The 14,388-nt window shown below is 32.2% G+C and overlaps 1 protein-coding gene across 2 annotated transcripts in view; it reads left to right on the top strand.

The window, feature by feature from the left end:
• The window catches only part of LOC145280012 (transcription factor BTF3 homolog 4-like), a 29,647-nt gene extending 28,650 nt beyond the window's left edge, over nt 1–997 (top strand). For both annotated transcript variants that reach the window (XM_080131644.1, XM_080131643.1), the window contains exon 7: nt 908–997. In XM_080131644.1, coding sequence (XP_079987770.1) covers nt 908–954 — 47 coding nt within the window. In that variant the 3' untranslated portion in view covers nt 955–997. The remainder of the gene's footprint in view (nt 1–907) is intronic.
• The last annotated feature ends 13,391 nt before the right edge of the window (nt 998–14,388 follow it).

The following is a 14,388-nucleotide window of genomic DNA, read 5'->3' as shown; positions in this document are numbered from 1 at the left end:
GTAACATTATATTTAAGAAGTGGAAATACAACCTTGGGTTCAAGTTATGATGTCAAGTCAACGGATAATTTAAAACAATTAGGTTTTCAGGTTGTGTATAAACCAGATATTTACAAAAAATATCTAATCAGAATTAATATAAAGAATGTTTGTAATATGTTATATATATATAAGAGAGAGAGAGAGAGAGAGAGAGAGAGAGAGACAAGAAACTGGATAAACAAAACTGCAGTGTATGAGAAGTCTTGTTGATATAAAATCCCATAAGGAAGAAAAACATACAATCAGTTTTTAGATGTAGAAAAAAAAGAAAAATTGTTTCTCAATATTTGAGAGGAGGATTGATTATTCATATTTGGATTCTTCGGAATAGTTCTCATCTTGAGTTATTTCCACGTTTCGATTGATGTAACATCGGACCAGCTTGTCGAACTTGGGAATCTACACAGAATTTCAAACAGAACACTTTAATGGGAGTAGCACGCTCTCGTTGCTTCAGTCATGACTGGGTAGAAATCCTATACAATTTGCGATTCTATTTTTGAGTGTTGCCCGCACTGAGGGTTGGACATTTGCAAAAACTGTAACTTAAAACTGACTTTTATTGAGTATTTTATCCGTTACGCCATGAACCCACAGAGTTTGTGTAGTCTTATGTATCTTAACAAATAACCTAGCCAGCATTATTGTACGAGATACACAAAACCACATAAAGCAAATGGCTTGCATGTCGTCACCCATCTAAGGCCAACATTCCACACAACATCAAATGTATAGTTGTGCAATTAATTGATTAAATTATTGTTCTTTGTGATATTATCTGATATTTACTGGACAGAATAAATTTTGTTTGAATTTACATATTTAACACTTTTGAAATTCTGAATTTTGTTTCTTTCCTTCACAGATCTTGTTGAAAACTTTGATGAACCATCCAGAGGGGAAGGTGTTTGAGTGACTTATTTTAAAAAAAAAAAAAAAAAAAAAAAAAAATATATATATATAAAAAAAAAATTAATAAAAATTGATAAACAAACTTTTAATTTTTTTTTTTTTTTTTTTTTTTTTTTTTTCTCAAATTCTTGGTGGGAATTTTATAGACTCGTTTTCCACTTGGCATTTAATTTTCTTTGGTATTAAAAACTCTCCTTCCCTCCCTTCTCACTGAAAAAAAAAAGTACATACACTGCAAACCATCCTGTTTTCATTAATGATTTAACAGAATGAGTTGTAAGATTTTTTTTAATGTCTTTATTTTTTTCTTTTTACAATCGACAAACTCTAATTTAAAAAGGTTTTCCAATGTTTCTTTGAAATGTATATGTACATACAATAACATAATAAACTGAACTCTTTTCAGAATTTGCTTTCATTTTTTTTTTCTTTCTTCCCCCTGACCTGTCCACCATTTTGAAAATGGAAATCTTGCCTACTTCTATATTTTGTTTAGTAACATTTAAAATTTATTTTTGGTCCTCCCCTGAAAAAAGGAGGGTCAACCTGTAAATTCACTCTTGTCCGTTTGTCTGTCTGTACTTTTCTCAATAACTACGCCTTGGAATTTTTTTGAAATTTTGCACAAACATTAAACATGAGTAAAAAAAAGTAACAGAACGGATTTTTCTGGAAAACTCCGTTTACACCACTAGGGATGCCTTTCAGGTTAAAATGGCTAAAATTGACACTGTTGTGCTTATTAAAAAAAAATTGATGCCTTGGATTTTTATAAAACTTTCTGAAAAGTTGTAACTAATTTCTGTATAATTTTGTTTGTCTATACTTCGCGATAACTGTTGGGTGTGCCCCAGGGGCTCTTTTATGTCTAATAAAAACACTCCATTTTAGAGACTATTTTTACTATATTTGTCAAAAAAATTTTCAGTGTATATCTATTTAGCAGTTTTGCATGGTGCTGAACTCGAATTTAAATATGTTAAGGTCTTGGAAACTTTTGGGGCTAAATGGGGAGGGGGGCAAATGATGGACTTGGTCATCATTTAGACTTTTTTTGCACGGTGCAGAACTCAAATTTACATATGTTAAAGCCCAAAACTGCACCGTTTGTTCATTTTCACCAGGATTTGACGTTCCCTGGGGACTTTTGGGACTAAATGGTGGGGGTGCAAATGCTGAACTTAGTCATTTTTTTTATGCCTCATTCACTGTGCATTCACTGGGACCATGCATGCTTCACTTGTTAATTTCATAATCATTAATTTTATTCGAGACTTGGTATTCAGTAAAACAAATTTGTTTTTGATGTTCGTTAAGAATTAAACCTGTTATCAAAAATACAGAAAAATCTTTAAAAAAAAACCCAAAAAAAACTTCATACTGTATATACCCATCACCGAACAAGGATGTCATATTCTAAAAATGATGTCAGTTGATTTTGTTTTTAAATAAGAAAATTACATTTTATAAGTAAGCAAGATGTTTTGATCTGCCATGTTTTATAAATAAAGGAAAGGCAACTCAATTAGAACTATCTTGATTAAAATAGGCCTTGTGATGGCTACAATTTCCTATAAAAAGCTACTTGATCAATTTGTGATTTTTTTTTTTTTTTTAATGGCGTATTCAGTGCTAATATGTACATAGTTTTTGCGATTTAGTTTTTTAAAATCTGTTTAATTCTAAATAAGCACCAATTGTTTTCATCAATTTAGAAGAAATATATTTTTAAAATGCATTGTTTTCGGTCTCATAATATTCTTTCTTTTTTTTTTTTTTTTTTTTTTAAATTTTTTTTTTAATTAAAAAAAATTTGTTAGATATATACTATAAATACTATATGATGGAACAATGGAGTGTGTAAATATTTCCACTGGACGATCTTTTGAATATTGAATGCAGCGGCAAGTCCTGGAAATCTAATATATAAAAGGTAAAACGTGTGTGTGTGTGTTTGTCTCGCAAAACCTTCCGACAGACGCGTTGGAATGTGACAAAATTGGTATTGCTTAGAGGATCCATGTCTGACAACAAATATTGAAAAATTGGTCAAAAAGATTAATTCTTTCACCATCAACTGGGCCGTTTTTTATGAGGAGAGGGAGGTTACTCTTTTGCCGACATTTTTACAAGTCATTCAAACCTCTCGTGAATGATGTCGCATAAAACAGGTTATTTCGAATGCCCGTGAGGTCACAATAGCGGTGGGTGCATCGATAAGACCATTTGCTTTTTGTGTTTTCACCTCCGTTTCATCTTGCAGGTTCAAGCCCATAATTTCTTTTTTGTGCACTCGAGCGTTCTTTATTGAATTGGTTTAATTAGAAAAAAAAAACAAACATGTTATTTCAATGATATCCTCGTGGAATATTGGTTGTGTCGTTAGCTCTTGGTTTTATGTTTGCGCCCATGTGACTTTTTGAAAGTTTTAACATTTAAACAGGATTATTTATGTGATTTTTTTTTTTCGTTCGTTTCTTTGCTTTCCTGTTTTTATCTCTTATTTTTCCATGCTCTTTTTTTTTTTTTTTTTTTTTTTTTTTACGCCTCCCCTTGCTCAATATCCTTACTACACAACCTTTCCACACCCTGGCAACGCTGGGTACCCCCGCTATTTAATTATGGTCGGAGTGTTGAACACGCTTTATTTTCTACAGATCGGTAACCTCGATCTCAGCAAGGTCTTATGCATTACATGAAAAGAAACTGGAATCTTAGGAATATCTCGTATCATTTCAGTAATTATAGGAGCAACTGGATTTGTGAAAAAGAATTTCCAAAGATTACCTGGCAAATATACCCGGTGAACCAAGTGCAAGAGAGATTCAAACAATTGCACTTAAAGGGGCGGTCAGAATCTTAGAAAGATCTTGGTTGGAATGTTCGTCACTCACTAGAATGCCCAATCTCCATCTTAAACAAACTGATAAGAAACTTGAAAACAAAATGTGTTTACTGCTATAATATATTTGTATAAGAGGAACCAAAGATACAATTAAAAAATATTTCAAAAATGTTATTGATTGAAGTAAAAAAAAAAAAAAAAAAAAGTTAGCTAACGGTTCTATTTAATTTTTACAAATTTTTTAGATTTTAATTTAAACTATTCCCGAAAATTTCACTTCTGTTGTTCTCCAAGCAGATTTTATGGATATTTAAAGAAATGTTATTTAAAAAAATAAATAAATAAATAAATTCGGGATATGTAACTTAACCAGGATTGTCTTCTAGATCACAGCAATGTTGCGTTCCAGTGCTTGTTTTACAAGTAATTTAAAATGTTTTGTCTCTGAACTTAAAACACATTTACTCTAGGTGCGGGCAAAAATAGGGGGACCTAGTTCTGAAAGCCTGTTTATCTTTATTTTTTTTTTTGTAGGTTTTCGACTACTTTTTGATTGTATTTGAAAGATTAAAGACTAAAGTTAATTTCCTGAAGGAAAAAAAATATTTGTGCACATGAAAAAAAAAAAGTTATGAAAAATGTTTTCACGGCAAGCTAACCAATTCAACTAAATTTTGAAGTTAAATAAATTCATTGTAAAAATCTTTTAAAAGATAAATATTAATTTTCTGGGTCTATTTCAAAGATAATTAGTAAAGTCCTAAGATATTGAATTAAATAAAAAGAAAACCCCAAAAAACACGTTTATACAAAATACAGCTTAATTAGCCCTCAAAAAGCAAGTAATTATGCTGTTCGGCAAAACGCAACTGATAAGTTTATAAACATGAACATACGGAAGCCCAAAATTTCAGCCATTCGAAACACTGTTTCAAAATGAAGTCATGATAGGAAAAGGAGGTAGGGGTGTCGATCCCCCCCCCCCCAGACGTGCATCAATACATTCCTATTCTGAACGTTTGTATAAATTTTTATCATTTTTTAATTTAATTTTTTTTTAATTATTGTTCGAGATTATATAGAAATTATGTTACGCCGAAAGTTCCACATTCTTGCGAGCAAGGAAATTATTAAAATTTTGCATATAAAAATTATGCAAAATTTGTAATTTAAAAAAAAAAAAAGTAGAAATATTTTTGCTATTATAATTTTTTTTTTTTGTGAAAAAATTAAATAAACAATGCTTAATTTAATGGTAATATCGGTAGTTCGAGAAATTCATTTTTCTTTGAGTTATATCGAATTCATTAATACAGACTTTAGGGCTTTTTTTTGTAATGTGCCTATAAAAATTATATATTTTTTTTTGTTGTTACAAATTACGATGCTTTATTTATATAAAAAAAGCGAAAATAAATTCTTGCGTTTTTTATTTACTACTGAAAACCATAACTTTAGTAAAGGTATTTTTTGTTTAAACAAAATACATTTCTGCTCAGACTTAAATAAAAATAATTAGTTCATTATATTTTGCAATCATTAATTGATAAATACTGAAAATCTTACTAAAATTGGTTAATTTTCTGATTTTTGGTGAATTTTTAAGTAAAGGGAGGGTCAATATGTTTATACATTTTGAGCATCGGCATTCATTTTGCACGTACCTAATTTGCTCCATCGGCGTATATACCCTCGACAAATATGTTTAGTTACAAAATCCTACCTCTTCATAGTAGACGTCCTTAGATACCAGAAAGCCTTCAGCTTCTTTCCTCTGACTGCTAAACTTGGAATTCCTTCCCTGTTACCTGCTTCCCTGGCTGTACTGACATACAGAAATTTAAATGTAATGTAAACCAACATCTCACTCATTTTCTTGCATAGTCCCCTGTAAACATGGTCCCAGCCTTGTTTGTTGCGAACATGAGTTACAAAAAAAACAAACAAAAAAAGCTCTTTGGCTTAACATTCACAGGTAACATGAACTGGAATAAATAAATTGAAGACATTGCAAAGGCTGCTGCAAATAAGGTGAGTTTGCCGTGAACATAAGTTACAAAAAAAAACAAAAAAACAATACTCTTGATAGAAAAAAATAATTTAGGATATGTAACTTAACAGAATTGTCTCCCATATATTCAAAGTAACAATTTCACAAACATAAAAACATTTTTTATTAAAAGTGAAAACAAATATTTTCCCTCCAATTTTTAAGCTTCTAGAACCAAAGAAAAGTACATGTGAAAGTACATTAAGGAATTATTTTAAAATAAGGTGAGATTAAAGTACCTGGTGCCTTCAATAAGTTTCCAGACTTTTTCATATGGGTACTTTCTTTGGGACCAGATCAAAGTGTAGTATCTGTTCTTCAGATGCTACACTTCAGTTTCTTGTTCTCTGTCAGTGGAGGAGAAATCCTTCACGACTGAGACAGTTTTTATTTTTGTTCCTTTTCTCCACATTAAAAGACGACCCTGGTGTCTAACTCTGTCCCATGGGGAGGCGTTGTAAATAGGAACACACATGAAACTCGAGTCCCCTTTGAAGTAATCTTCAGCCGCAACAACTGGAAAGCTCCATGGAAGTCCTCTTGTATGAGCATGTCTGTGACCCTCGTCACGGCCTCTTTCATCTCCTCAATTGTCTTATAACGACAGTTTCTAAGGTTTTCCTTGAGTTTAAGGAATAACAACAAAAGTCACAGAGCAAGGTCTGGACCAAAGGAAAGGTGAGGAACTGTCTTGATGCCTGTCTTGGTCACGGCAACATCTTTTTTTCGGACCTTCTCTGAGCACCCTTGAGACAAACTTTGCACAAATCTGCATCTTAAGTTCCTTGCAAATAATCGTGTGTACAGTTCCCACACTGACATCAAACTGTGCACTTATTGTCTCTATAGACACACGACGGTCCTCATCCATGAAATATTGCAGCATTAAGAATTGATTATATAATGTTATAAATTGAATTTAAAAAAAAAAAATCTTAACGCAACTTGTCCTTTATTTTTACATGTTTAAGCTTAAACATATTACTTTTCATGCTCGCATTTTTCTATTGTAATCCATGATTTTTCTAGGCTTCTAGTAAATGAACTTGTTCTTTATTTATTTTCAGCCTTATTTTTGCTGCCATAAACATAACATACACATGTAATAACAATGTACAGCACTTGTCTGCTTTCAGTAAAAAATCCCCCCCCCCAATTATCTCCCTTTCATTCTGTCGGTTTCACTTGTTACTTCTCTTTTCGCGACAGTTGTAAATTGGTAGCAACAGTAGTTGCTATGGAAACCAGTCATAAAAAACGTCGCTCACCTCTTTGTTTTTTTATGATTTTGAACACTAGTAAATTCATAACTTTTGTTTTACTGAATGAAAATTGAAAAAATTTTTTTCACATTATAGCTGAGAAGTTAATCTATGTTTGAAATTTTGTTGAAAAATGAGTGAGGGAGGGGTGAAGCTTTAAAGCAGTTCTAAATGACTAAAACTGCCACTTAACCATATATTCGAACATGGTAGTGATATATGCATGCATACACACACACGCAGGGTGTTCCAAAAGTCTCGGGCACATTTTGACATTGAATATTTCAAGAACTATTAAGGATATAAAAACGCATCTGGCATATTCAGAAAGCTTGTAATCTTAAGTTTTCATTAGAATGTTAAAAGATGTTCCATGTCAGCACGATTGGTCACACGACACACATCCAGCCGATACTCCAATTCTTACCAAACGCCTCTCAGCATTGTGTTGTTAATGGTTGCAACAGCTTGTTATTTGGTCCTTCAGATCATCCTCATCTCTTGGAATGAGAGGCACATAGACTAGTCCTTTCACAAATCCTAATAAAAAAAAATTGCAGGGTGTAAGCTTTTTTTTTCTTTTTCTATGATTTAGTTTTTGCAAATTTGTGCACACAAAACACCTTTTCTGGTTAAGTGAACGCCATTACTGGATCTGAAAAAAAAAAAAAAATCAATAGCAAAATTACAAAAAACACGTATTTTGCTTTAAAATGGCACAACTTTCATCTTACTATCATTCGTAGTTAATGTACGCAAGACTTTTGGAACATCCTATGTATGTATGTATATATATATATATATATATATATATATATATATGAACAAGTACTTAATAAAACATGTTAAAAACACTTTGAAAAAGAGTTAAAAACATTTAATTTTAAAAAGGAAGCACAAAATAAGTGGATAGTCCTTAATCCGAGGAGTTTCGAAGAAATACTTTCCTTCTTATCAGAGGGTAGGATTTAGCAAAATGCAGGATCGGATTTTGCTTGCAAAAGTATTTAATGAAACTACAAGTAAGTCATAGATCTTACTTGATAACAAAAAGTGAAACGGGGAATAGGGTGCGTAAAAAGGTGATTTCACGTGAATGGATAGTCTGGTGAAGGGTAAAATATCCAATAACGGTAAAATCCAAAAATCCAGAATCCAAAAAATTTGGTTAAATTTCCATTTCCACAAGTAAAATCCAAGGGAATTGCGTAATTGGAAGATGGTCCAAAGTTATCCAAAAGGCAGAAATCTATGGAATAATTCCCAAATGGAGGCAAGGAAAAGTGAATGAGTTCAAATAATATTATTAAAAGAAGGATAAGATGTGCGTAGAAAAAAGAAATGGAAGAAATTTAAAACACGACTGTCAAGGCTGGGCTGATTTAAGAAAAAAATATAAAGTGAAAATGTCTGTGTGTGTGTTTATACACTTTCCTACCAAATAACTCTGTCAATTTTCTGTCTACAGACTCGAGATTTGACATAAGGGGTAGTGAGATTTGAGAAAATCTTTTTAATCAGACAAAAATTTATTCAGACAGAAATTTGGCTGTTAAGGGGTCAAAGTTCAACCTTTGAGAACTCTATAAAACTCCTCTGCCAATTTTGGGTCTAAACACTTGAAATTTTAAATATAGGTTACTTGGACATGGATCTAAATTTATAATTTGATTTGAGTCCAAAACAATAAATGTTAAGGGGTCATAATTGGGGTCAAAGTTGAAAAAAATTGACCTCGTTGGTCTCTACCAAATTACTCAGCCAATTTTTGGTCTAAACATTTGAAATTTTACATAAAGTGTATTCAAGCATAGCGCAAGCTGTTTAATTGTCTTTTTTTTCTGCAAATTTGGCTTCCAAGGGGTCAAAGTTTAAAAGATTTTACCTTTGCGGTCTCTAGCAAACTATTTAGCCAATTTTGGGTCTAAACATTTAAAATTTTACATAAAGGGTATTCAGACATGCAGCAAGCTTTTTAATCAGTTTTTAGGCAAAAATTTGACTGGCAACAGATCAAAGTTTACAGAGTTGTCCTTTGCAGACTCTACCAAACTCCTCTGCCAATTTTTGGCCTAAACACTTGAGATTTTAAATGTAGGTCACTTGGACATGGGTCAAACATTTTAATTTAATTTGAGGCCAAAAAATAAATGTTAAGGGTCAAAATTGGGGTCAAAGTTTAAACAAATTTGATGTCTGCGGTCTCTACTAACTTTTCTCTATGGTAGTTAAGGAAGATTATTCTATAGAAAGGCATTACCGTACATATTTACACTTTTTAATATACACATATGCACATAAAGTTATGAACAGTACATAGGGCCTGAGGAAAGCCAGTGGAACTGCTAGGATAGTCTAAAGAAGCTTTGAGTAAAACAAAAAACAAACTAAATTTAACCTATCGCAGACTTAGCATAATCCGCATGATAATAATAAAATGTTTACAATTGCAATAGATAATTCAACTGTATAAAGATGAAAAAAAAAAAAAAACCAATAAAAACTTTAACTAAAATTGTTAAATAGAAATAGCCTTAGCACTTGCATAAGCCGATTTCTCAAAAGTCTACAATTATGAAAGAGAATTACAACTATATAAGGATGTAAAAAAGAAAACCTTAACTAAAATTTTTAAATAGAGAACGAGGATCCTCAGCTGCCTACAATGTAGCTGTTTTGGAGATTTAGGAATCTAAAGTCGGGCGACTCCTAGCATGTATGTAGTATTATGGTGACTGAGAACTCTAACTAGGATTAACTCCATCAACAAAGCTACAATGACAAGGCTCTCACTCCCCTTTTTTTGATTGACCTGGTGCCTAATTTTGTTTTGTAAACATTTTGATCTCGGAATAAAATACAGTAAAACTTTTTTGATTTGAACTTCCTCTAAAGTTGGACTTCCTCTCATTTGGACTTCTTTTAAACCTGGACTTTATCTAAACTTGAACTGTCTCGTCATTGAAATTGTATTTGCATATTTGATGCGGAGTTGCAGTAAAACTGTTTACATGGTTTAGTCAGATATTGCGCAGAAATTTTAATATTGGTACTATGTAATTAATGTAGATTAGCTATTGATAATTAATTTACACTAACTGTAATTTTTTTCAGATTGCTATATTTAAAATAGTGTAAAACAACCCATCACAATAGGTCTAGAAAAAATTCTGGAAACCAAACTGTTACCGACCAACCACGCTGTTATTAAATCACTTAATGCAAATGATGTTGAATTGTGGGTGCAACAAGATGAGGAAACTACTGATCAATATCTTGAAAGCAGTAATGGTGATGAAAATAGCGACAGCTCCCATTCTCTTGACCCTAATGTAAATAACCAAGAACACTCTGATGAAGCAATATCATGGGATGATGCAGAAAAGCCTATGGAGACGGTTATAAAATTTCTAGAAAAAAATCCTTACTTTAGTGACAACTATGTTTTGCAAGCAATGTCACTCTGAAGAGATATAATCATAAAGAAGCTACAGAACCAAGAAATTGTAGATTTTCGTGATCACTTACGGAATACAATGGCAGCGCTCGAGAGCGCAATCAATGAAAATAGAAACTGCAATTAGACTCACTCAATGAATAAATAAAAAAGCTGTATTTTACATAAATGTATGATTTCTGTAGATGATAACTTAGGTAATAAATGCCTAACAAGTAAGAGTAGATTTAATTTATTTTCAATGTTTTTGTTCCTGGTAATAATATTTAATAATTCTTACTTGCAATATATCGTAAACTCAACTTAATATATACTTGAAGTATCATATAGCAATGAATTTCATTTACTATTTCTTGATTCATTCGAAAATTAAAGTTAACTGCAGCACATTTTTTTATCACGAAACTTGAACAGCATCCTCTAATTTGAACGAAGCAGATGTTCAAATTATAGGAGTTACACTGTATATCTTTTTTGTTCTCTCTCCCCAAACATATTATCATTTGAGAAGTAAAGTCATGTTCAATAAGGAAAACTTCTGCAGATTAGCACAGCCAGAGAAGCAGGAATCGGGGAGGGAATTCCCAAGCTTAGCAGTCCAAAGGAAGAAACTATTAAGTTAATACGCTTTCAGGCATCTAGGGTCCCCAAATTGTTATGCTAGTCGGGGGTATGTACATTGAGGGAGCACAAGTGCTATGAGTTCATCAGAGCACATTCTATTAAAGTACTTGGAAAACAGACACAGTGACGCAACATTGCTGGGTTGATAGTGCCGAACCTATTATATTTAATACTCTTTTTGTGGATAAAAGGGAGTAAAAGTGATAGATGCGCCAGCCTAGATGTGGCAATAATACTTTATGCACGGCAAATTGTAACTTTGTAAAAACACAGGGATGCTCTTTGGTGTGAGTAATTTCCTGTTATGTCACAAAAACCTATTTTCTTTACGTCAAAAGTGTCACGCTCATACATTAATTCCATAGCTAATCTAACATACTGACCGCAGGGGTAGTCTAGTATATATATATATATATATATATATATATATATATGTAAGAGAAAAGAAATTAAAATTGTAAGTTCAAATATACAATCAAATTTATTGCTCGACTGAATGTTCCAAACAATAAATTTGATTGTAAATTTTAACTTACAGTTTTAATTTCTTTTCTCTTATAATAATCTCTACTCTTTATTTGTGTATTGAATTTTTTTTTTTTTTTTGGGGGGGGGGGATTAAAATATCTATATATTTATATTAGATCGAAGTTTACCATTGCTTATATCAGGTAAACATTGCATCTCCTTTGATTTCACTATTTTATATATATATATATATATATATATATATATATAATTTGAGGTTGCTATTTTCCAAAGGTAGAGTAGCCAGTGAAATGTAACGAGGTTCATACAAGAGTGCTCAATACAGAAGTAGAGCAGGTTACAAATAAGAAACAAGAAACCTCCATAAATTGTAGACATTACAAATCGGATCTGCTCTCTCACTTGCGAATTACTCCCCAATATATTCAACTCCAACACGACCCATATGCAATATCCAACAGTTGAACACCTACACATCCTAACCTCCTCAGGTCCAACATTCACAAAATCCAAAACTACACTTTTCCTGAGTAAAACCATGCATTAAAAAAAAAAAAGGCTAAATTTAACCATCATAAGTTTATATAAATGACATATATCCTGAATTTTGCAATTACCATCATTAAAAAAGTCTTTAATAAATTTACTAATACACAAATTAATGAATCACCATTAAATGAACAAACGAAAGAGAAATTAATATTGGGGAGGTCCAAAAATAACCCATTTTGTTTAAGTAAGATAAAACAGAGCTATTAAATGATGCCACCTTCTCTTCTACTTTTCTTAGTCCCTCTTCCTTCTTCCCCATTCCATCTCCCCCTACCACTTTCCTTCCTTTCTCTTTTTTACGCCTCTAACCCCACTTCCCTCCCTTCAACCGTTCACTGGAAGCCCAGACAACATTCAACAGACCCAGGTAAATTCCTAACCTCTTCTCAGATATAAGCATATTAAATTGAAATAAACTTTTAAAAAAATAATCGAAGAAAATTTTATGACACACTGACCCTTGAAAGTCTCAGACATGGACGAACGAGCCTCTCGCTTGTTAAAGATAACATCTGTATAGCCCCAGATTTAGAACCTAATCCCCTCAACCCACAAACTCTAACCCTTAACACCAACACGAAAATGAATAAAGCCACCGATAAATAAGTAAATAAACAGATACGAGAATGAATAAACTAACAAATTCGCACCCAATTCAACCCTGTTCTTCACACTCATAATAAAAAAAAAGAAAGAAAAAAAAAAGCCTTCTTTTGCTGAGGATAGATTTTCGCTCTTCATTTAGAATTCCGTTTTCGAAAATAAGGGTTGTTTTGCCTGATGAGGGCTCTAGTTAGTAAATACTAGTAGACCGAAACATGCTCATGACTGTGTAGCAACAAACTACTGCTTATGTAAGTGTGTGTGTGTGTGTGTGTGTGTGTGTATATATATATTACTACGTTAATATTAATGCATCAGAAGAAAAAGCGAAACTTGATACATTCAACCAAAACACAACCTATAAAAGCTTAGTAAGTGGAATTTTGAGAAGTAACATAGGTTAACTTTTAATCTATCAAATTTATAGAATTTGAAACTTTTTTGTTTTCTTTATAAATGACAATTTTTCCTAAATTTAAAATTGCTTCAAAATTATCAGTTATCTCCCTTAGACTAAAACCAAGTTCTCTCCCCTGGACATTATTAGCTATCTTATTTTTTTAATTACACCCGCATATGGATTTACATATGTGGTCTAACGTTTATTTTACATGGTGGCATGTGTTGGATGGTTTTGTAAAATTGACTTCTAAACCTCATAGTTTTCTATTTTGGTTCGAATGTGGTGTGACAGGCTGTTAATCTTGACATACTTTTCACTAATCCAAGTAACAGTTGTTTCCTGACTTCTAGCAAGCATGCATATTGTCTCGTAGACGCAACCAACAAAATTATATTTACGTGCACATTGTCCATAATATATTTCACATTTCATTTAGCTTGACAACACGTTTTTGATTGTTAAGAAATTAATGTGGCCTTTTTGTTTGTAATTATGTGACCCCCCCCCTTCGATATTGTTTTGTATATCCTTGCATTTGTCTTTAACAAAATGCATATGTGTGTTGGTATAAATTGAGTTGTTTCTTAGTTATTGCCTTTTCTTTTTTCATCTTTATCCCAATTTCATGTGGTCTCAACAAAAGATAACACATTATGTTGATCTTGTTTGTATACCCCAAGGTAAAAAATACCAGGTTGAGAAACTGGTGCGGCCTATCTTTCTCTCGAGAGTAGATAGGACTCTCTTAAGCTGTGGTAGGCACCCCATCTAGTGATGGCGTCACAATAAAAAATACTCTTGATAGCCCTGGCAAAGCATTAAGTATTGAGTTACCGACAAAATTTGAATTACACTACAAACTCGTGTAGTGAGTTCAATCTCGGCTACGGCCACGCTGGATGGATGGATGTGTTTTGGAAAGAACCCACACATGTGGTCACTACAAAAACATTATAATACTGATATTCAATGTATGTATTTTACAAGATTTAAAACTATTTTATTTTCTCTAAGGAAAATTTGAACCAAACTAATTATTCAATATTTTGTTAAAAGCATCATGATACCCCCCCCACACACACACATACACAAAGCCATTTTCAGTGAAAGAAAAATGTATACATTTGTTTGGAAAATAAGCAGTTTCAG

This window comes from Euprymna scolopes, chromosome 7 (assembly GCF_053919585.1).
Source record: "Euprymna scolopes isolate OS-2025 chromosome 7, ASM5391958v1, whole genome shotgun sequence".
Classification (NCBI taxonomy): domain Eukaryota; kingdom Metazoa; phylum Mollusca; class Cephalopoda; order Sepiida; family Sepiolidae; genus Euprymna; species Euprymna scolopes.
The sequence above is the reverse complement of the archived record's forward strand: the minus strand, read 5'-3'. Positions and strand labels throughout refer to the sequence as shown.